Source organism: Danio rerio, chromosome 1, assembly GCF_049306965.1.
Source record: "Danio rerio strain Tuebingen ecotype United States chromosome 1, GRCz12tu, whole genome shotgun sequence".
In the NCBI taxonomy this organism is placed as follows: domain Eukaryota; kingdom Metazoa; phylum Chordata; class Actinopteri; order Cypriniformes; family Danionidae; genus Danio; species Danio rerio.
The window spans coordinates 48,492,501-48,517,424 of record NC_133176.1 but is presented as its reverse complement, the minus strand read 5'-3'; the positions used below and the strand labels follow the sequence as shown (position 1 = coordinate 48,517,424).

Here is a 24,924-nt window from a genome sequence, read left to right as displayed (position 1 = left end):
AATAGGACTGATGGTTGATTTCTGTGAGTTCCTGTAAAGGAATATATCATTCATTTGGTTCTCAGATTTTTGTTCTTTATTAAAAACACTTGACAAATGTACAAACCCTGTCATTGACCATGTCCTCAGTGAAATGGAACCTACAGTACAACTTTAATAGTTTTGTTATGCTAAAAACTGTTCAGAAAAAAAAAAACTTCAGAAATAGAAAGTTTAAATTGTTATCATGCAAATCAATCAATAAATTCTACAAATAAACACTATTTTATCATTGGCCCCCTGTTTCTGTCAGTCCTGTCACATTTGCATTAAATTTAACCTAAAATGTGTTCAATACACCTTTAAAGCTACTCTGTAAAAACAGTTGGGTTAAAAATACCCCAACATATAACCCAACTATAGGTTATTATAGAACCTTCCAAACTATGGGTTATTTTAACCCATTGCATTGCATTATTTAATTTTTCCCAATGCATTGAGTTATTTTGATTAAATGTTATTGTTTCCATTCTTAGATTAGATTAGAATGTCTTTATTCTGGTATTACTATTACTAATTAATTTTATGATTATGGCTGTGTAAATAAATAAATGTCTCCTCTGGGTCCTAAAGGTGAGAATGAGGTGCTGAATATCTCAAATATGTGTATCATTTCCTCCAAAAAAAGAAGAAAAAAAACTGTAGAGATGAACAGGAAGGAGAGAAAGTATTTTATTTGTTTAATATAGATCGGTTGAAGCCTGTGTTTATATCATCAATAATTAAGAGTGCTGGTGAATTGGATGTAAAAAAAACTGGACACAGAGAGCTAATTTGAAAAAAAAATTGTTATTGTATTAGAGCTTAAATAAACTTTATAATGCAAAAACAACATTACACAGGCATATTAATACAGCTATTCTGTATCAGTTAAATCAGCTGACTGTTGAAATTCAAAATTTTAACCCAACTGATTAAGTTATTATATAAATAACCAAGTAAAGGGTTAAAATAACCCAACAAAGCACAAATTATTTAACCCAACTGCTTGAATATTTATAAATAACCTAATAAAGTTTAAAAATAACTCAACAAAGCACCAAATAGCACCAAACTCAACCATTGGGTTAAATAAATAACTCAACATTTTTTAGAATGTATGAATCAAAGGAAGTGACATCATTTGACGGAGGAGAAGCTGACATTCTATCATTGAATTGTATGATTTTATGCATGTTTTTGTATGATTTTTTTTAGGAGGACAAGCTTAAAGGTCAAGCTCGTCACATTTTTCATAGGTGAAATGTATATTTCTGAAAGAATGTCCTACATATATTTCATTAAAATGAAATCAAAAGTAAAAACAGTTATTACTTTACTTTAATACAGTAACTAACTTTCATAGAATTTATTTATTTCACCGAAAAAAAATTAAATTGTTCAATAGAAGTAATAACAATAAAATCTAAGTAAAAAATACTTGTTTAATCGACTTATATAAAATGAGTTGAAACAACACAATTCTGAATTTCTAAATATTAATATATGATAATTATATAAAATATAATTATATACTAAAATAAAATATATTATATATTGAAATTAAAATATATTATATATTTTGGAACACAGCATTTTTAGTCTAACATGCTGCAAATATAAATAAAAATGCGCATTTGAAAGAACATGAGCTTAAATAAAGGATGACAATTTAAATCAATTAATAAATAATTTTCTTTCTGTTTGTAAATCAATAATGTGTGCACTCATTATCAGTCCTGTGCTGCTCTCTCTTGCTGTCATGACCCGTTTCTGTCTTTCTCACCTTCATGACATTAAACAGCACTTCCTGTCCCAGGCTGTCCTGGCCTTTGAAGAAGTCATGTTCGGGATAGGTGCGGGCGATATCTCTGCGTATGAGTTTTTCACAGGGCGAGGACATCTTCAAGAGTTCAGAATACTGATTCTTCACAGGCATATCAGTGGCATTGCATAACAACTGCCAAACGATTGCTCGGAAATGATGAGGGATGCCTTTTCTGATGAGCTCCTGCAGAAACGGAGGGTGAGGCACAAAAAGAGAGATGAATGTACAAGTTTCAGATCCTGTACATCTTTGAAGCTAGCATTAATGATGTAAGCAGATAGCTATTCAGACTCAGAATAAATGCATGATAGTGGATTTTTGCGAATATCCAGTAAGCTAATATATTTAAATGACTTTTAGTTAATGGCTGATGCTGATATACACTCACTAGCCACTTTATTAGGTACATCTTATAAGTACCAAGTTGGACCCAAGTTGCACTTTATGACATGGCATGTTATCCTGCTGAATGTAGGCATCAGACAATGGGTACACTGTGGTCATAAAGGGATGGACGTGGTCAGCAACAATACTCAGGTAGACTGTGGTGTTGACATGATGCTCAATTGGTATTAATGGGCCCAAAGTGTGCCAAGAAAATATCCCCCACACCATTACACCACCACCACCAGCCTGAATTGTTGATAAAAAGGCAGGATGGATCTCTACCATATAAATGTGGCAGCAGAAATTCCAATCTCATATTGTTCAATTTTGGTGAGCCGGTGTGAATTGTAGCCTCAGTTTCCTGTTCTTAACTGACAGGAGTGGCACCCGGTGTGGTCTTCTGCTGCTGTAGCCCATCTGCCTCAAAGTTGGAAGTGTTGTGCATTCAGAGATGCTCTTCTATAGACCTCGGTTGTAACAAGAGGTTATTTGAGTTATTGTTGCCTTTCTATCAGCTTAAACCAGTCTGGTTGTCCTCCACTGACCTCTGGCATCAACAAGGCATTTGCGCCCTCAGAACTGCCACTCACTGGATATTTACTTTTCTTCTTACCATTCTCTTCAAACCCTAGAGATGATTGCGCAAAAAAATCCTAGTAAATCAGCAGTTTCTGAAATACTCAGACCAGCCCGTCTGGCACCAACAACCATGCCACATTCAAAGTCACTTAAATCACGTCTTACCCATTCTGATGCTCAGATTGAACTGCGGCAGATCGTCTTCACCAGGTCTACAATCCTAAATGCATTGAGTTGCTGCCATGTGATTGGCTGATTAGAAATTTGCGTTGAAGAGCAGTAGGACAGGTGTACCTAATAAAGTGGCCGGTGAGTGTATGTATTTTGGGGAATCACTGTTTAAACTACATAATATACAGGCAAAAAACTTTGAAAATGGGTTTCAAAGCACGTTTTTGAAAATGCCACCATTATCACTTCCTTGTAAACAACCAATATGGGAATCTTTGGAAATAATGACATATATAATGAAAGTGTAGATTTATCATACCAATATTTCAATCAGCAACAGAGATGATTTATATACCCACAGCAAATTTTAAATAAACCGTGTGCCAAAAAAACACGTTTTTAAAAGACGTTTCTGGATTAGACCTGTAATAATACAGCTGCGTCCCAAATCGCATACTTTTGCACTATTCTACGCCATTTTGTAGTATAAATAGTGTAAGTAGTGTGTTCACACTGAAAACTCAAAAAAAAAAAAAGTAAGTGCACTTTAATTACGCGGATGATGCACTTATTCAGCCGCTAAAATGAAGTGTGGAATGATGGACACTTCACGCACTCAACGACCGCAGGTTTGCTTACGTAGCGAAAGAGGCGGAGCTATCGGGCGCACATGTTGAATAACTTTATTTATTTTGGATGGTGAGAGCAAAATTCTTCTACGAGAGTGATTATAGCGCCTCCCGATGGTAAATGCGGCAATACTTAAGGCAGGTATTATTTGATAATTCGGTTGTTTATTTCACTGATTTGGCAACCGTCAAACGTCATCAGGGAAACAGTTTGAATTTCCGCTTAGTAAAAAAACATTAGTGTGCCATTTGGGACGCCACTACATACATGTACTATCCTGTTGAGTGTGTAAGTGCATAAGTACATAGTGCATGAGTGCATAGTGTATAGTGTGCCATTTGGGACGCAGCTCAAGTGTTTGGTGAGTTGTCACTTCCCTACAGGTACTGTTTACTAACAAGGTGACAGCGCCAACTACTGGCCTGGCATAGGTAATACAGCATTATTGGCTGATTTTGCAGATGTGTGTAAATGTAAATTATTTTTAAAATGTCATGTAAACACAACCACAAAAAGTTTTTCCCTCCATCAGGTAAGTGTAGCCTTGGATGCAAAGTGTTTTCATATTCAAGTGTCATTTCTGAATCACTGTTTAAACTACATAATATACAGGCAAAAAAAACTTTGAAAATGGGTTTCAAAGCACGTTTTTGAAAATGCCACCATTATCACTTCCTTGTAAACAACTAATATGGGTATCTTTGGAAATAATGACATATATAATTAAAAAAAATCTAACTAATAGTGATATGACACTTACAGTGCCCGCATATAAATAAAACTGGTGGACAGTAGGACCTAGGGAGGCTGTTAGTGTTGCAAGGGCTGCTGAACACACTGGACTAGTAACAGTTAGTACATAACTTAATGACAAGTGTTGTAAACTGAATCAATCTGTACTTCAATTCGCAATTTCAAGTTGGCATTCATGAAAAGTTTAATATAAAGGTAACAATTTACCTCAAGAATGTTTAGATTAGTAACCCAATCTTACTACTAGCATATTGGGCCAACAAATAAGCTGTTGCAGGTTCATAATCAACACATCATTGGTCTATTTTTCCACATCAGGCTAAAATCAAGACAAAATGTTCCGATAATATAATTCAACCCTTAAAGACAGCCCAAGTAATCACCTTTAAAAGCTTGTCCTTCTTTCGTCTCCACTCATCCCACTCGTTGACAATGCGTCCCCACAGGATCCAGGTGTCTTCCTCCAGCTGGGACAGGTTGGAGGAGGCAGATGAGCTTGACACCAGAGAGGAGCCGCTGTTCCTCCGAGAGCCACTCATTGATCGCATGGACTTGGAATCTGCTTCTAGCAACCTGAATGCAACAAAATAAAGGGAAATTAGTGTGCACAGGTGATAGAGTGGACAATCTGCACCCAAATAGATTTTTCGGTTTCTGTAAAGACGGCTGAACAGATGTAATTAATCAATCAACAGTAAACTGAAACCTTTAAGATTCTTAGGAAAGACATGTGTTTTTTTTTTTTACTTTTTATTCATCAAAGCATCCTAGAAATATATGATGGTTTCTGAAAAAACAGAGAAAAACTGTGTCCAAGCAGGGGTTTTCAATCTTTTAGAGGCCGCAGACCTACAAATATGTGAGGAACATCACCCTGACATCTAAAATCATTGATGGAATTTATTGTGTAAAGACTTGAAAAAAAGCTAAGAATAAAGGTGTAAAGTATTATTTTGAAAATGTTAAGCTAAGACATTTCCTATACTATTGAATTTATTCATTCATTTACACATTTGTTAACTATTTTTTAAATACATTGAGTAATTTATTTATTTGACTTTTAGTTAATACTTTTTCTGTACTTATTATTTAGCAATGCTTTATGCTTTTATTATTTATTATGTATCTTAATAAAGTGTTTGATTATTTAATGTTTGATAAAACATTTTTAAATTCTTTTTTTTTATGTAGTATAATATAATATGTAGTATAGTATAATAATAATAATTTGTTTTATATACTTGTCTTTAAATATTTCCATGGACTCCCCAGTACTCCCTTGCAGCCCTCCTAGAGGTTCCCGGCCCCACTTTCTAAAAAATTGTGTGACAGACTAGAGTGGCTTTGCCATTAAATTATTGTCAAAACACATTAATATAATAACAAACAATGATTATACATCCAATTTTTTTCATATTGTTTCTTTATTTTGATCAGATAAATGCAGCCCAAATTTTGTTTGAACTATTACCACTGAGCTCCTGGATTTACCCAACAGAAGAGCATACCTTTTATAAATTGACTTTAATATATTACTACACTATATACAATACTATTTCAATTGATATTATTTTGGATGATATCACAGAAACAAATAACTTTCTACATTTTCTAATCAAAAACAGTGACTGTCTGTGAAAAAGTCACCTTCACAATGCTAGTAGCTCCCTGCTGTATGTTTCCTAAGCTTTGTTGGGTGGTTGTAGGATCTGAGTGGCTGCTTGTTGGCCCAATGTCAAAACAGGCCACCTCATGCCTCTGTGATATTCTGGCCACTAAACAAGACTTCTGATTTAAAGGCACAGTCACATTAGCAGCATTTCCATCACATTTTGCTGCAAAAAAAAAAATAAAAAATACTGTCTCAAAAGACAAGAGTCTTTTTTGTACAAGAGTCTAACATCTCCTAAACGCACTGTACATGAGTTTCTTTTTTCAATGTAAAGGAACTTTCATAATGAATCAAGTGTAGAAAGATGCATGAATTAAAGCCCACAGAGCAGTCAATTTTGTACCAAGCAAGAAACTTGAGGTGAAATCTGCACAGAAAATTGTTCATCAAACACAAAATTTCCAAAATCACAAATTGCTGGTAAAATGGCTGCAAAAATGTCACAGAGCAACAGTAAAGGTGACTGTGTTTTCTCCAGGTTTTATCATCTGAAAGTCTGAATACATCTAAAGTCTGCTAAATGTCACGTCTGTGCAGCACAAATCGAGTGGGACACAAAGTTCGTTCAAATTCCAACTCTGACTATGAGTAATAGTAAGTGATGGTTGCCTTGGTGCACACCGCAAAACACAATACAATTTTTTTTAAATACAGGTCAAAGATTTAAAAGAAATTCCCTGTACATTAATATGAGGCCCGTACTTCAAGCCAAAAAAATAAATAAATCACGATCAAACGTTTATCTTGATTTAGGGAATGCCAGCAAGTCTACATTTTTATTACAAAATAAATTTAGTTATTTTTAGAAAAAGAATAGTTGATGGCATTTTAAAATACTTCACAATGCAGCCCTATATTATTAATTCATGGCATATTTATTTATTTTCCTTCTAACCACCTTTTTACCCATTTGTAGACTTATATAGGTACAGGTCAAAATTAGCATCTCTTAAATTTTTATTTAGCATAAATATATGAAGAGTTCAGATTCAAAACTCTCCAATGCCGTCTGATATTTTCTTCTAAACTTAGATTTTTTTCAGGATACTGTGTTTTAGCCAGTTATTTCACTTTTATGACTATTAGTATGTTATTTTCGTTACCTTTAAAGTGAAATAACCAATCATAAACATAGGAGACTGAGAAAAAAGCTTATTTTAGAAGAAAATTTTAGATGGCATTTAGAGCATAGATCTCACCACTCCATTCCTGGAGGGCCACAGCTCTGCACAGTTTGTCTTCAACCCTAATCAAACACAGCTGATCCAAATAATCAAGGTGTTTAAGACTACTAGAGACTATGTGGCAGGTGTGAGTTGGAGCTGGTTGGAGCTAAACTATGCAGAGCCGTGCTGTATCCCTCTGGGAATTGAGTTTGAAACCATTGATGGACATTTACACTAATATAATTTAGTTTTAAACGCATAAGTTTTGCTGCTACTGCCCCATCCGTCAATACTATGCCGGAGTTTTCGAGCGCCGAAAACTAAGCTTTTTGAAAACGCTGAGGAGGCCATTTCCATTTTAAAATGCTGCTTCTTTGTTTTAGCGTGGATAGGGGAAAATGGAGACATCTGAATACGGAGGCGGACATCTGATTGGTGCTTTTTCCCCAATATTAAGTAGTCTACAAACAGTTCAGTCTTGCATCCTTTTCTTGTAAGTTCAAACTTACAAAACAAACTCCCGAGGACACGTCAGGTAAATCTTAAAACCGGAGCACCCGGAGGAAACTCAAGCCAACACAGGAAGAACATGCAAACTCCATGCCATCTGACCTAGTCGGGGCTCGAACCAGCAACCTTCTTGCTGTTAGGTGATTGTGCTACCCACTGCGCCACCGTGCTGCCGCTGAATAATTAATAAAGCTATATTTCATTGGTTTATATAATCATTATTAGTGTTTTTAATTAATAATTGAATAAAGCTCATTAAAGCTATCTGCATGAATACTTTCTGACAAACATTAAAGTTTAGGATGGGTATTTCGGGTAAATAACCTAGTCAAAATACAGAATGCTTACACTACATTTTGTGGCCACCACTGCTGAAATCTTCAACGGCTCGTTGAAGTTCACCATTCAGCATAGCAACCCTTTGTATTGTTGTTGTTGTCAAGCAACCAACACAACTGATTAATAGTGAAAGCTTGTTACGTATCAGCTGTTACAGGAAGAGGAGACGGCTGTGAGCTTCACACTATGCCATGCACAGGTCAAATGATAAACCACAAACTCGCGGAGCTTTCTGTCTCAGACACAAACAGCGGCTCTGACACCTTCAAAGTTAAGTTTGTAGACACACACACGCACGCAAACACACACACACACACACACACACACACACATAATGTGCTGCACTTCGATAATCATTTGATATTGCAGACACTTGCTCTGAGCGGTTACCCATTTGCGCACATTCACCTACTTCCAAATAATAAACACAACGCCGTTTCCATACAGGTCTGAAACAAATCTGTTTCCATTAAACGCAATATTTAATTAATATAGAATATCCTGCTGACTTGTGTATATAAAAACATATTAAGCTTATAAATTGCAATAAAAGTATAACAGATGCATAATAAAAGCCCTTTTTATGCCTCAAATGCCTATGCACACTTAGGGCAGTAGCTATTCATTCATTTTGGCTTAGTCCCTTTATTAATCCGGAGTCGCCACAGCGGAATGAACCGCCAACAGTAACTATAGTTAATATAAAACAACAGCTGAATCACTTCTACACTGAAGCTAAACACTGTATGTGAAGTGTGTTTGTGAATTTAAGTCCTGTTTACAATTGTTTAAGACCCACAAGACAAAATTTCAGTGAAGTTAAGTGTTTCTAAGGCCTAAAATAAATTTTTTAGACATTTTTAGACTTTTTAAGACCCTCGGACACCCTGTGTAAGACCTTTCATATTTGAGTGAACTGTTTCTTTATCTGATCACTTCCGATCTGTCTGCATGTATAGCTCTCATCCTACCTGTTCTGCTCCTCCAGTTTAGCCAGAAGCTCGAGCTCATCTGGACTGAGGTTTTCGGAGTCAGCTGGGGAAGCGGCAGGGGCGGAGAGAGCGGCATCATGGGAACTGGAATCTGGACTGAGCACCGGGCTGCCAATAAACGGCGGGTCAATTTCTAAACCGGCAGGCGAGTTGAGGTCCTCCAGCTGAACTGAACCTGCCATCCCCCCCTCTCTCTCTGGGCTGCTGCTTGGGCTGGACATGATGGAAGAATCCGAGACGAGAAAGGTCAAGTGATGTGGAGATCTGGAAGGATCTGTCTCACAGGAGGACGCTGTGGACAGGGACAGGCCTTCTTGAAGACGTCTTTATTAGGCCTGCATTAATCTGTGGAAACAAAGGAAGAATGATTATGTACTGCAGGGCTGTATGCTTTTGATTTTGATTAGTAATCATTCAGATGTTATGATGAGACAACTTTAGTGTCATTTTCTGATCTCTAGACTGCAAAAACAAAGAATAAAAGGCACAATTATTTTCTGGTGGGAAAATATGATAAGCAGATAAGATAAATTTGATATTTAAAATAAATTAAGCAATATTTAGATGTCTCAATTCTATTCTAAACTCATAATTCTCTCTAATTTTGATAGAAATTGATTATTTACAATTAAGAGCTACTGATAATGTACTGATGTGTGACAGGATAAACGTGCTGAATGATTTGCATTATCACTAGTGACAGGTGATTCTTGAATTATAAACATCATGTCTGTTGTCCTAAGATGCATTAATTGTGTCAGGTTTCTATTTATTTCTTGTGCTTTATGTTAAAACTGCCCTTTTATGAATTGTCTGTCACCGAAATGGCCCCCCGCCAATTTGAGTTTGAGACCCCAGATTTAAAGAAATTAGAGTAACAGTAGTACCTTGTTTTGTGTTCAACAACAACAACAAAAAAACTGACATAATACAACTTAACTAACATAACTAATGATGTCCATAATAGGTAAAACAAATACTATGGAAATCAATGATTACAGGTTTTAAGCATTTTTCAAAATATCTGGGTTTTTTTTGTGTGTGTGTGTGTGTGTGTGTGTGTGTGTGTGTGTGTGTGTGTGTGTGTGTGTGTGTGTGTGTGTGTGTGTGTGTGTGTGTGTGTGTGTGTTCAACATAAGAAAGAAGCTCATAATAGTTTAGAACAAGTTATGTGTGGGTAAATGACAGAGATTTCATTTTTTGGTGAACTATCCCTTTAAGACATCAATACATTTACATCCACATCCCATCTCAAGCTCAGACTGTCAACTGCACATTTCCAAGATATGAAACATGCATGACAACAACTTCAAAAAGATACACTTCAATCAATGCCAGCTCGCACTGATTTTTAAAACGCCAAGTCAGCGAAGCTGTTCCAAAAACACAGTTGAAAATGGCTGCATAGCATACTGTATGTGAACTGTGTGCTTTGTGCAGCACCAAAACAATAAGCTATGTGTGTGCGCATAAACAAACCACACAAACAGACAGAGCAGCTAAAGCCCCAGCCAAAGCTATTAAAAAAAGAAGGAATGCATGTGTGCTTTGTTTAAAAGAAATAAATAAATGGATGGATGACATGGATATAAAACTCTCAAATGTTCAAATATCCCTAAAGACAAACAAATTATTATGTTCAGTCATGGGAAACAAACGTGGAGCTCAGTATGGCACCAAAATAAGCTTTATTTGATGTATATTCTCACATTGTCTGGAATTTGACTGAACTGTAACAGGTCTGGTTTACACTTCTGGTTATTCTGGCTAAAAAACATCCACTAGACAGGAAGAGACGCCTGACCAACATAAACCAGAGCTCAATTTGTTTTTTATTTGCTGTTTAAGGGCTGGGTTAACTGAAATAGAACAAACAAGTGTAAAATAGCTGGGTTCCACAGAGGACTGCACAATATATGGTTTCACCATCCATTTCACAATGCGTGTATCTGCAATAGTCACATCTCAGGATCTGCAATGTAGAGTTGGGATTATAATTTATGCAGAGTTTAATCCTAATGGAGTAAAATTTTATCATCAGCATTCATTTTTAAAGTGGCGGTTCACCCAAAAATGTGAAAAAACTTTGCTCACTATTTTTATTTCACCCTTCACTTATTTCATCTTCATCTTGAACACAAAAAAAGATTTCATTCATTTATTTTCCTTCAACTGGGACGCCACAGCGGAATGAACTGCCAACTTATTTACCATATGTTTTACACAGTGTATGCCCTCTGCAACCCAGTACTGGGAAACATGCATATACACTTATTCACACTCATACACTACGGCCATTTTAGTTCATGAATACAGTTAGACTCTACAGAAACCAATACTGAAGGGGACCTATTTAACCTCTTTTACAAGACAAAGAAGAGTAGTGTCTGTAAATGTGTATGTAAAGTGTCAGCACAAAATACCCTTCTGATTCTTTATTATGTAATGTAGAATCTGCCCGTTTTGGTGTCTGCGTACAGTGTAGCTGTTTTTGTAGCCTGTGGCTTTAAATGCAAATGAGCTGCTTTTCCCCACCACCGTTCCGGTGTGCGTGTCTGCGTCTCATCATGTGTTACGTTAGATAAACAGCAGTCAGTGACAGAGACAGACAATGATTAGCTGAAATAAGGTCACGAGTCAAAAATACCAAGTAAGTTTTTTGTTTATTTGTGGTGGTGTCTATTCAAGCCTTTCTGAAAGGATGAGTCTCACACAAATGCCGTTTGCAGTACACATGCACCATGCGTAATGTGTAATGACACCATGCGGCCATTGTGATTATATTGGTTAAGAATTAGAGAGCGATTTTACTGTTTTTATTATAAACATGCAGTTTTAACATTTTAAACTTATAAAACTAACTAATAAGGAGCAGATGATCAAAGAGTTGTCACAGACATATGTTTTAATCCCAGTTTCTTTGCAAAAAATATCCTTCTGATGTGTATACAGTTGAAGTCAGAATTATTAGCCTTCCTGAATTATTAGCCCCCCTGTTTATTGTTTCCCCCAGTTTCTGTTATACAGAGAGTTTTTTCAACACATTTCTAAACATAATAGTTTTAATAACTATATATATATATATATATATATATATATATATATATATATATATATATATATATATACATATATATATATATATATATATATATATATATATATATATATATATATATATATAAAATATCTCTAATAACTGATTTATTTTATCTTTGCCATGATGAAAGTAAATATTATTTGACTAGATATTTTTCAAGACACTTCTATACAGCTTAAAGTGACATTTAAAGGCTTAACTAGGTTAATTAGGCAGGTTAGGGTAATAAGGAAAGTTATTGTATAACGATGGTTTGTTAGATTATCAAGAAAAAATAAATAGCTTAAAGGGGCTAATAACTTTGACTTTAAAAGGGTTTTTGAAAAATTAAAAACTGCTTTTATTCTAGCCGAAATAAAACAAATAAGACTTTCTCCAGAAGATAAAATATTATCAGACATACTGTGGAAATTTCCTTGCTCTGTTAAACATAATTTGGGAAATATTTTAAAAAGAAAAGAAAATTTAAAGGGAGGCTAATAATTCTGATGAAAGGGATTTGGATCCTATTTTAACATTAAAAAATGTATAAATAAAAAAGAGACTTATTCTGTTTCTATTACCCCAATATGACTGCGGACAGACTATACCAATATATATATACACCCCGCTCCCAAGTGCCTAAATGTAAATAGCCAAAACAAGTCAAACACACACACAAAAACGCTCATACCATAATAGAGAGTGCAACATACAGAACGATAGCCCACAGATAAAAATAAAATCCAAGATGATGAGACCTATTTAAACAAAGTAAACACGCATTGTGCACAATGGCAGTATTCACATCAGAGCAGCAGTCCAATCAAAAGAACCATTAACAAGCACATGAATCCAATCCCCCCCGACCAAGAAAACACAAACACACTCTTCTCACTCATCTGCAGCCAGTCGATGCAGTGCGCTCGCAACCAAACACAACCACAACATTCTGAACCTAGCAATAAAAAATATAGCTTTTACAATTAACATCATGACATTTAATTATGTAGCTCAGAATTATTATTAATATTATTCTGTAATATTAATAATAATTGTCTTCATCCACATCACTATCATCATTTTTCCTTTTCTTTTTTTAAAGCTGAAGAGTGATTTTTTTGGATAAAAAACTATTGGCAAAACGGTATGTCTTTACTCTTGAAATTCCTTTAGCTGCCACTAGAGGTGCACAAATTGTTTCCTACTCCAATAGATTTCAGCAGCTGGCTGCTGTATAAATGAGAGAGAACAATGCAGCATCTCTATAACACAACCACACAGCAATTCTACTGTAAACCACAACAACAACAACAACAACAACAGCATCTCCCACTACAATGAAAACCTCAGATTTAGGACAACTGCTACAATCTTTTGAAGATATTTATTTTTTGTCAACAACCCCCCAATTCACTATCGCTGAAACATTTGAGATCATCTCCAGTATGGATCTGAAACACATTAATTCTCACTTAAAAACGGAGCATGTCAGCTGGAAATAGCAATAATCAGAGATGCAAATGCATTATCATCTTGGTTATGGCATAAAAACAGTGTGTAAGTGTGTGTGCTTGTGTGCCTTAGTCACAAATAACAATAACACCACTGTGCTTGCTGCATCTGTCTCATTCTTGCCTTGATGAGCAGCATAAGTGTGGTTATTGTAGCTCTTAGCAGAGTGTCAGTCTCTCTCTTTTCACACACACACACACACACACACACACACACACACACACACACACACACACACACACACACACACACACACACACACACACACACACACACACACACAAGCACACGCACACACACACACACACACACACACACACACAAACACACACACACAATTTTTTCATGATGAAATCACCTGCATTCTTCATCCACAAACTTCTACACAAGGTCCGAAACTTTCTTTTGGACAGTACAGTGGCTGGTGAATTGAGAAAATATAATATATACATGGGCGACACTTTGGCTCAGTGCTCGCGTCACAGCAAGAAGGTCACTGGTTCTTGTCCCAGTTGGGTCAGTTGGCATTGCTGTGCAGAGTTTGGATGTTCTCCCAGTGCTCACATGGGTTTCTTTCCAGGTGCTCTGGTTTCCTCCACAGTCTTTGACATGCGGTATGAGTGAACTCTACAAACTAAATTGGCTGTAGTGTATAGGGCATCACACACTGGATGCGCCGCTCAGCGCCGCGACATGGCGCGCACATGACAGTAGAAAATATCACACACCAAATGCGCATATGGTATTTAAATTTAAACTTATCAGATGGCGCTTTGCGGCATGGCAGAAATATGAACAGTGTCCCGAGTCGTCCCGAATCCTATGTTAAGAATTCTAAAGCGCTGCATGTCGCTAGGTAGCGCGTCGCCGAGCGGTGCTTCTGGTGTGTGATGTGTGTGAATGAGTGTATGGATGTTTCCCAGTACATAATACATTTATTCATCTTCCATTGAAGATCATCTTTATTACAAGGTTTTTTTTTTTTTAAACAGACTTGAGCTATCATTTTTAAATTTATTTAGTCGGCGGAAGTACTTTTAGCTTAGCTTAGCATAAATTATTAAATCAGATTAGACCATTAGCATCTTGCTTAGAAATAACCAGTTTTGATGATTGTGCTATTTAAAGCTTGATTTGTCTGTAGTTACATTATGTAGCACCATCAGAAAATGAAAATGAGGTATTTTCTAGGCCGATATGAATCAGAAATAATAATTTTATTCTGGCCTAATAATCAACTAATTTTGCTGCTGTACCATGGCTTAAGCAGGCGCAATGATATTGAGCCGCATCTGAAAATAGTTCCTATGAAACGGCTGTGCATTTTTGAGTTAAATGCTAATGGTCTAATCTGATTTAATGATCTATGCTAAGCTAAGCTAAAAGCACACATTGGCTGAATTGATTAAAAAAATGGTAAAACTCAATAGTAGAGTTGTAAAATGAGCCTATTTTTTAAAAGCAAAGTGTTCCTTTGAGGAAATATTGTGTAATATGCAGAAAATGGGGGTGACTCGGTGGCTCAGCGGTTAGCGCTTTAGCTTCACAGCATAAAGGTTGCTGATTCGAGTTCCGGCTGGGTCAATTGGCATTTCTGTGTGGAGTTTGCATGTTCTCCATGTCAGCATGAATTTGCTCTGGGTACAGTTCAAAGACATGCACTATAGGTAAATTGAATAAACTAAATTGGCCAAAGCACATGTGTGTGAATGAGTGTGTAAGGGTGTTTCCCAATACTGGGTTGCAGCTGGAAGTGCATACTCTATGTAAAACATAAGCTAGATAAGTTGGCGGTTCATTCCGCTGTGGTGACCTCTGATGAATAAAGAGACAAAGCTAAAGGAAAATGAATGAATGACTGAATGAATATAGAAAATGCATTTGATAGATCAAATTAATGCAAGTGTAACAATATTTGAGAGCTGATGAATTTGTAGTGCATCATAAATAAAACGTTTTTTGGATTTCAGGAGTGGAAATACATGATCTGAAGCACCCATGTTTAACTGCTTGATAAAAGCAGGATTCATAAATAATAAAAGGATAACTCTGTAATATTTGTCAAGCCATGTGACCTAAATGCCGATAACAACATAAGATGATTGTAGTATAATGTCACATGAGGATGCCTTTGAACTTATTTAGCAAAAGCGATACACTAAGAGACAAAACACTTTAAAGAAACATTACAATTTAACAACACTGAAAAGTTAAAGACAAAGTTCAACCAAAAGCGCATATTTTGTATATTTCTGCACCCTTTACTTGCTGCAAACATATTTGACTTTGTGTGAACAGGTCGTTTTTGAAAACACTGGTAAATTTGTTCTGGCAATTTTCCAGAAAGAAAAATTGTAACATTACCGGAAATTTGCCAGAACTTGTGCTGCTGTGTGAACGCAAACGGAAGATTGCCGGAACGAGCCCGTTCACATCTAGATTGCGCTATTGTTAGACATCTACTTAAGCCAATCAGAACACTCAGATGTATCACATGCACGCGGTTTATGAAAATAAAAGCCTTTGAATATTTTTCCAGACACAATTAGCGGCTAGATGTTAGTCAGATAAAATTTCTATGTTACTTTTTCCTTTCGCTAAAAATGCTAATGATAAACCGCTGTTTGTTTACTTTCAAGCTCTGTTTCAGTCTTGCACGTGAAAGAGCCGGTGAGCACCAGCACACACACATACATCTTGACACGCGAAAGTGTTCCTCCATATGTTTTCATATAAGTTGTTCACAATACTTATCCATCCACATCATTTGTAATGTAGTGAAGTGTGTAAACATTTAGCTGCGGTTCACGTTTTTGCCTTCAGATGCCACACTAAGCAGCTGTGTGAAAAAGCTTTAAATAAAAGTAATACCATCAAGTAAAGCCCGACCCCTTCTATGTTTACAAATGCAAGCAGCTATGTTTAGAGGTCATTTCTACTTAATGATGTCTGAATTTACTGGTATTTTGGAATAGATGTCTGAATGGTCTTTATGGGAAAAATTAAGAAACGTCTGTGCTTATGTGAACACCTTTTTATGAATTTACCGGTAAAGCCATTCCAGTAATTTTCTGGATAGATACCGGTGTCACTGTGCGAAAGTGGCTATTATTTTGATTTCATGTGGAAGCAATGACTGTAAAAAATATGGACAACGCGACAGCCCCTTTTCCCATTGAACGGCTTGAGGGCAAAACGCCTGCTTGACGGGCACAAACTGTCGCAAAAGACTGCTGAAATTGGAGCCTTGACATGCGCAGAAGGACTGTCTGATGGAGCCAGAGGAGGAGCTGCGAAAATGAGCGGAGTCGAGCTTCCAACCAAACACTTTATGTAAAATCAACCACGCCCCCCGAACTTCTCAGCATGCGTTTGCTGTCATATCAACACAAATGGATGTAATAATGTTAACAAATATGAGGGTTTTATATATTCAATCGCGCCAGCTCCGGGCCGCAGCGCATTACCTACTCGCGCCGTCGCGGGCTGATTCCGGCTCACATGCGGCAGCGCCGGCTCGCTCGGCCGCCGCATCTGGCTCGATTGACTCGGGCTGGAATCGGGCAGTGAGTCCAGGCATCCGGAGTAGGTCCAGCTGAGGTAGTCAGTCTGAGCTCTGAGGGGTAAGTCTCCAGCAGGCGAGAATCTAGCCGAACTGGTCCGAGTGTATTTTGCCATCTGGGTGGCTAGGCGTGTATCAGCAAACTAATAAGCCCGAAAAAAGCCCTGACTTTAGCGAGTAAACAGTGTTCCACCAGGATTATGTATGTCAGAAACTGTAGTTTACTGCTGAACTCATTTTGTCATGGTAAAATAACAGAAATCGAATAATAACACTTCAGTCTCCTGCCGAAGCTCAGACGCCGCGCTTTGAGAAACTGTCAATCACCGCTGTCAATCACGATGACACGCCCAGCATTAAATTACTGCTAAAAACAAACTGTTTACAAAAATGAAGATCTGCACCTATTTCAGCACAATAACCAGTGCCTTAATCGACCAGAACCATCTTTCGGGACATTTTATTGCAAGTGTAATAATTTTTTTTATTTGGGCTCAAGTCTCCTTCATTAACACGGAGGAGGCGGGCTTTATGACTTGTACTGCAGCCAGCCCCCAGGGGGCGATCTAACAGCCGAGACCTTCACTCAAATGCAGGCTTGCGGCACACTTGTGTGGAAGCCAATGACTACTTTTTGGCATGCTTCAAAATGTCTTTATTTGTTCAAAAGAAAAAAAACTGGGTCAAATTATTTTTTGCATGAACTGTCCCTTTATGATGATCACCACAGTAACAAGCTCATACCCACAAAGCCACACCTAAACACACAAACATACTCTGTAAACAAAGACATCACTGAAACAAGCCATGTCATGCAATATAGACCTGAACACGTTGTTCTGTATGACTCAAACATCACACAATAGCTTAGCTTCATCGTGTAGCTTATCTGCCCTGTGTGACATTCCACGATCACTGAGACTCACACAACACACCCTATTCTCCACTATAATGCTCTTCATAAACAAAACTTATGAGTCACACACTAACTGATCTGACTGAATGGGCTTACCGTTTTTTAAACTGGACAATCAAGTATCATAACTGACCATCAAGATGATTGCTTAATGTAAGCAAAAAATGATTGATCCCTGAAATAAATTGGTTGAATTACACTACAATACCTGACAAAAGTCTTGTCGCCATTTCAAGTTTTAGGAACAACAAATAATAGCTTGACTTCTAGTTGATTATTTGGTATCAGAAGTGGCTTATATTAAAGCTAAAGACCTGCAATGACTTAAATAACTTACCAATAAAGTCATCTGGAATGGCAAAGAAAGCGTTTTTGCAGGACTCCCAGAGTTCATAAATATTCTTTGGATTCATCTTCAACGCCTCCTCCATCTTACCCCAGACATGCTCAATAATGTTCATGCCTGGTGACTGGGCTGGCCAATCCTGGAGCACCATGACCTTCTTTGCTTTCAGGAATTTTGATGTGGAGTATGAGAAGGAGCGCTATCCTGCTGGAGAATTTGCCCTCTCATGTGGTTTGTAATGTAATGGGCAGCACAAATGTCTTGATACCTGCAGATCTCTCACACTCCCCCATACTGAATGTAACTCCAAACCATGATTTTTCCTTCACCAAACTTGACTGATTTCTGGTAGAGCCTTGGGTCTATGCGCGTTCCAAAAGATCTTCTGCAGTATTTGTGACGATTGGGATGCAAGTCAATATATGATTCATTAGAAAAATCTACCTTCTGTCACTTTTCCAAATGACCACCTATTATTTGTTGCTCCAACAACTGGGATCAACGACAAGATTTTTGTCATGTAGTCTACATGCCTGCACACAACTCGCATTGCATTATATGCTTTATTTATGCAATCAAGGAGGGACAAAATTGCGCAAACATAACTAATGGCTAAGCAGGTAAGATCATGAGGGTTAACATCTCATCAGTGCAATAAGAAAATGTATGCAGCTGCTTAATTAAATGACAAGTAAAAATAACCTGCATGATTATTGTTACATAATGTGTCATTCCTAAGATCAGGGCAAGCCATTTTTTTAGAGCATTTATTTTTCTCCCCCTAAAAAGTCACAACTGATTTCAATCACCAGTCAATGAGAAAACCAGGCTACATGGATTACACCCCAATAGATGCAAACAGACACCAAAACAGTAAAGTTATTTATTATCAGTAATGCAAACCTATAGTTATATAACTTTTTGAGAACTGTTCGCCAACCTGATTTCACCAAGACTTGACCTGTGATTCGTACGAATCACAACCAGTGGTTCAGAACACACGTGACCCAAAGATTACCTTTTTTTTTACTTGTAGATAAATTTTAAATTTGTAACGATTGCAGAGAGATCGCCTCTCGTGTCATTCAAATCACATGTTTGAAAGCATTTAGGCTTTCCTGCAAAATATAATGACGACAGAGGAAGTTGTGGTGGGTCATTTGGGATGTGGTAGCTTTCTTTGGTTATTAAGGGTGTTTTCTGTCACTACTTGTTTAGTCTGCAATAATGCATTCAGTGTAAGCTGAACGATTAATCATCAAAAGATCGGGATCTCAACATCTACGAAACATAAATAAAAATGGTGATTTGCATGTGTTTGCATGTTTATTAATACCTCGAATTGCTCGATTCAAATCTGTGTTTGAAAAACACAAAAATCACGAGAGATTCAGTTTTTAGTCTAGATAGATAGATTTAGATAAAACCACTGTTGTTTTTGGTAAAGATTAAAATCAGTCATATGCATTTAACTTGAAGATCAAAAAAGAAAGTTGTAGACAGCAATTACTTAATTTAACCAATAGGCGACAATCAGCCATCAAAAATATGCCACTGAATGATTCTTCACAAATGACACATCTAGCAATGAAACATGACGTTTTATGAGTGAATAACTGAACCTTTTTTTTTGTTTTTGAAAATGAGAGTAAAAATAAATATGACTTGTACAAATTATAAAATTAGATTTATACATTTAGGATTATCAGCAACAGTAGTAGTAACAGTGAATATTTTAAAGTACTGAACATTTTACCATTTATTTTTATTCAGCTGATTATTTCCTCATGTTACTTTAATAAATTTACAGGTTCTAAGATCTGTTCGTCAAAACCAAAAGTTTCTTGCAGTGCTTTTTTTTGTAATAAATGGAAAGCAAATTACATTTGCCTCCTCCCATTTTTGGCTGATCCAAAAAATGATGCGATCCATGACTATATAACCATAACGTGAACCGAATCGTAAGATTTGTATTCCGTTACAGCAGTACAATTCACTTATAGTGCACGACTTTGGACTGTAGGGGAAACCGGAGCACCCAGAGGAAACTAGGCATGGGATGATAACCGTTTTCAAGGTATATCGCGGTTTGGAAAAGTCAAGGTTTTAAAATCACCAAAATTTTCTGTAATACCATTCCAAAGGTATGTATAAGATTTTTTTATTTAGCTTTTTTTAAGACAACAGTATCTTCAGCAGAAAAAAATATCCAAAGATGACATTTTAAATTGTAAAAAATTCTATGTTTTTGAAATTATAAAGAGAGCAGATGTCAATGATTCATTTGAATAATTTAGCCTGACACGTTTACTGCTCCAAAATATTATAAATCTTTAAAAAATATTATATAAATATATATATTTTTAAACATTTATATTATTTTGGAGCAGTAAACATGTCAGGCTAAATTATTCAAAGAATTGTGAATGTAACGAATGTGAAATGAATTGGTTGATATATATATATATATATATATATAAAACATATTTTAGAGCAGTAATCACAATACGGTGAAACCGTGAAACCATAATATTTTTATCCATGGTTATCATACCATCAGAATCTTATACCAGCCCATGCCTAAAGGAAACCCACTCGAACATGGGGAGACCATGCAAACTCCACACAGAAGTGCCAACCGGCCCAGCTGGGACTCAAACCAGCATCTTTCCTGCTGTGAGGCGACAGTTCTAACCACTGAACCATTTATTGTACTGGTTAAGTTAAAATTAAAAAACGTGCAAAATAAATTCTGCCACAAAAATGACGACAACCACAGTCATAAAAAGGCTCCACAACAGGAAAAGAAATAAGGTTAATAAACAATTTAGAGGGCAGAAAAAGAATAAGACATCTGCTGTGAACTAAGAGCAGCTGCAGTGAATTTAAATTAGTATGACTAAGTAAAATCCAAATAACAGCAGCAGCAGCAGCGGAGGAGCACAGACTCAGATGGAAACCGAAAAACATAACAGGGCCGTTATGGTCGTCCCGGCCGAGAAGCCACAGCTGCACTGAAGCAAAGTCGTCATCTCTCTGTCCGACACACACACATACACACACACACTAAATGCTGGAAACACATGCAGGGCTAGACCAGCCTTCACGTGTGTGCTGTCTGAAATGATGACGTGGAGTTAGCCAGCAGCTATAAACCAAGAGAAAGAGCGACACTGCCGGAACACTTAGACACAGATACAGCAAGGGGAGAGAAAGAGATACACAACGTTAAAGAGGTCGAGGAAGGCAGATAATGCTTTTCTCTCTGGCTCTCCGGGGCATGTATACTACATAACAACTTGTTTGTCTTGATGAAAACACAGCAGCTCCGTATCAGTTTACCAGTCACAGTTCACATGACCAATCTAGCACTCCCGTAATCACGATTATTCTGACGTCATTTCAGAGAAACACAGACTAAAATGCTGCCTTTTGGACAAAAACGCATTCATATTTGCGCAGCGTGAGAGATTTTAAATATTGTAAGTTAAATGTGGGAAAATATCGGTTGACTTTTTAATCATGTCTTCGGCGCTGCAGGGCTCAGTGGAGAAGTATGTAATTTAAAATCAGCCATCTTTGCTTGTGGTGCTAAATTCTCAACTTGTGTGCCAATCATGCAAGCTTCAAATGCCTTGGGAACAATTACTCTGAAAACGCAATTCCAACATGCTGTCAGTGCTGATGGCCTCATCAGAAAAATATTAAATAGATATTAAAAAAATCTGTCTGAATACTAGGGCTGCACAATATATCATTTCAGCATCGATATCGCAATGTGATCATTCGCAATAGTTACATTGTGAGTTTATGCAATGTTGAGTCTGGATTATAACTTATCATTTAACAAGTGTTTTTTGAGGTCTGTGAGGGTTTTTAAAAGCCTTCAGGCATAAGAAAATGTACCGTTTGTAGCTTTGAACAATTAATAACATATGCTGGCTAAGTTGGCGGTTCATTCCACTGTGGCGACACCAGATTAATAAAGGGATTAAGCCGATAAAAAAATGAATGAATGAATGTTTATAAACTAAAGACTAACCAGGATTATTTTATATTTGATTATTCAATTACTGTAAACCTGAATACATTTGGAGTCTTCTGAAAACAATATAACACTGTTTATTCAACTAGCATATTTTTCTTAATTAATTTTATCTATGATTGTAGATTATATTTTATGCACTCCTCTACAGAATATTCCCAATCAAATTTAAATGATAGATTCTTTACAACGTTTAATCAGCTCATCTGGTGAAATTCTCTCACAATATATAAACATTAGGGTTGGGCCGAAACACAATGCCATCGTCCATCGCCAATGGCCAATAGACAACACGATGCTGAGCTGGCATCGCCAATCCTCCGCCCCAACCCCGTCGCAAACCCACTCGCGAAAAATACACTCTTAGCCTCCGTTTTAGAGTAATACATCTTAGTTTTAAAATGGCACACACACTATCATGTGCTCGTCTGAGGAGCTTCAGAGAGCAGTGCACGTCGGACAGTTTACCAAGGATGCAGCGCTGGATCGCTTCTCACTATAGTTGTTAAACGTGATATTTAAATCATCTCGTCTCTATCTGACGACTCTTAGGTCGTTTGAATCTATCAGATAACGTGTCACAGTATCAGTACGCTGATACAGTCTTTTACACTTGTACTTAGTAAATAAAATTGAAAGTCTCCATTAGTCATTAAATATGGCTAAATTGCCCCCCTCAGTTCTATACTTGATGTTGTTGTGACAAAAATGCCATTTCTTTTGGTTGGTCTGCCTTGGAGATGAAACAGTGACACTATTGTCAGGTTTCCATAATAATCAAAAATGAATCTTTTCAAAGTTCACATAAAAGGCAAAATGTTACTTGTCAGAAAGTTGTTTGAGTGGCTGACTGTGCCTAGCAGGCAAAGGACATCAACATGATGTCAGATTGACATTGTACTCCAATGTCGTGGGACGTTACATTTTGTTTGGAAATAAAAATCAGATTGACATTGATGCCTACTATCGGATAGACATTGCATTTTGGTCACTTTCCAATGCAACCTAAAAACAACCAAATATCAACGTCTGAAGATGTTACAGCTTGACGTTGTGTGGACTTACTACTTTGAAGTCTTTGAGACGTTGGATTTTGGGTGCCATACCTAACGAATAATTATCAGAATTTTACGTTAATATGATGTTGGTTTAGGATGTTGGCTCGATGTTGGATATTGGTTAATTTTCAACACAACCTAAAACCTACCAAATATCAACGTCTAAAGATGTTACAGCTTGACGTTGTGTAGATGTTACCCCTATGACGTCTATCATACATTGGATTTTGGTGGCCATACCTGACAAATAAATGTCAGTTTTTGAGGTCAATATGACGGTTTAAGATGTTGGCTTAATGTTAGATTTTGGTAACTTTCTACCACAACCTAAAATCAGCCAAATATTAACGTCATTTTACTTCATTATTGGACATCAACATAACATTGTCCTTTAGACGCTGGCAACCTAAATCTAACGTAATATTAATGTCTTATGATGTTGCGTGTCTGCTGGGTAGTATTTGTAACCTAGTAACCAACAGTAAACAAGACCAGTGTTGCCACATTGGGTGGTATCCCACTGAATTGCAACTAATTTAACAAAACATAACTGTGTGCTCCTGCTCCATTACATTATTTATTTATTTGACATGGACATCACAATTACAGTGGACAACCAAATGCATTTGTTTATGTGTTTTATCAGACTTGCTAATTCTCAACAACTGTCCACAGGAAGCTTTACAAAATTGACAAAATGAAAATATAATAAATACATATACATAACACTATAATTCTTTACATAAGACATGACAAAACATTGAGTTAGTAGTGACCAGTGCATAGAGCAAACCACCTGGAACCACCTGGAAAAGGAGGAAGGAAAGTTGTATAAAAATCTGACTCCCTGAACAAATTTGACTCCTCTTCGCGTGTGCGTGCATCACACAAAGCCTGCAGCTAAACTTACAGCGGTTTATCATGACACATTTATCAATCATTTTTTTTCCGTAATTGAGAGCAAGAACTAACACAGAAGCGTCTAATTATGTAAAAAAAAAAACTGAAATGTCAAATGGGACAAATTTACACCCCATTTTGAAAGTAAAGCATACTCTAATAGGTAGTGTAATCTACACAACAAGTGCAGTGTGTGGGTGAGAGAGGGGCAGAGTTTCAATTTGATCCGGTGGTTAAAACATTTAAGACCGTTAAAGTAACCAGGATAATTTTGATTTAAAAAGAATTTAAATTAAAATCTTATAATATTAATCTAAAACTTTGGGCGTTTTTTGTGTGTTTGGGTGGGTTTTGGACAGCTTGTGGACTGGAAAAAGTCAGCTATATCTGGCAACACTGAACAAGGCAAGCATAAAGGGAAGATCTGATTGGTCATATGAGTGTAATGTTTACTAAGA

The 24,924-nt window shown here is 36.7% G+C and overlaps 1 protein-coding gene across 4 annotated transcripts in view; it reads right to left on the bottom strand.

Annotated features, from left to right (window-relative positions):
* The window catches only part of evi5l (ecotropic viral integration site 5 like), an 86,374-nt gene that overhangs the window by 58,522 nt on the left and 2,928 nt on the right, over positions 1–24,924 (bottom strand). For all 4 annotated transcript variants that reach the window (XM_009293538.5, XM_021477008.3, XM_009293540.5 and 1 more), the window contains exons 2-4: positions 9,025–9,390; positions 4,750–4,939; positions 1,805–2,029 (exon numbers count right to left, since the gene is read on the bottom strand). In XM_009293538.5, coding sequence (XP_009291813.4) covers positions 1,805–2,029; positions 4,750–4,939; positions 9,025–9,266 — 657 coding nt within the window. In that variant the 5' untranslated portion in view covers positions 9,267–9,390. The remainder of the gene's footprint in view (positions 1–1,804; positions 2,030–4,749; positions 4,940–9,024; positions 9,391–24,924) is intronic.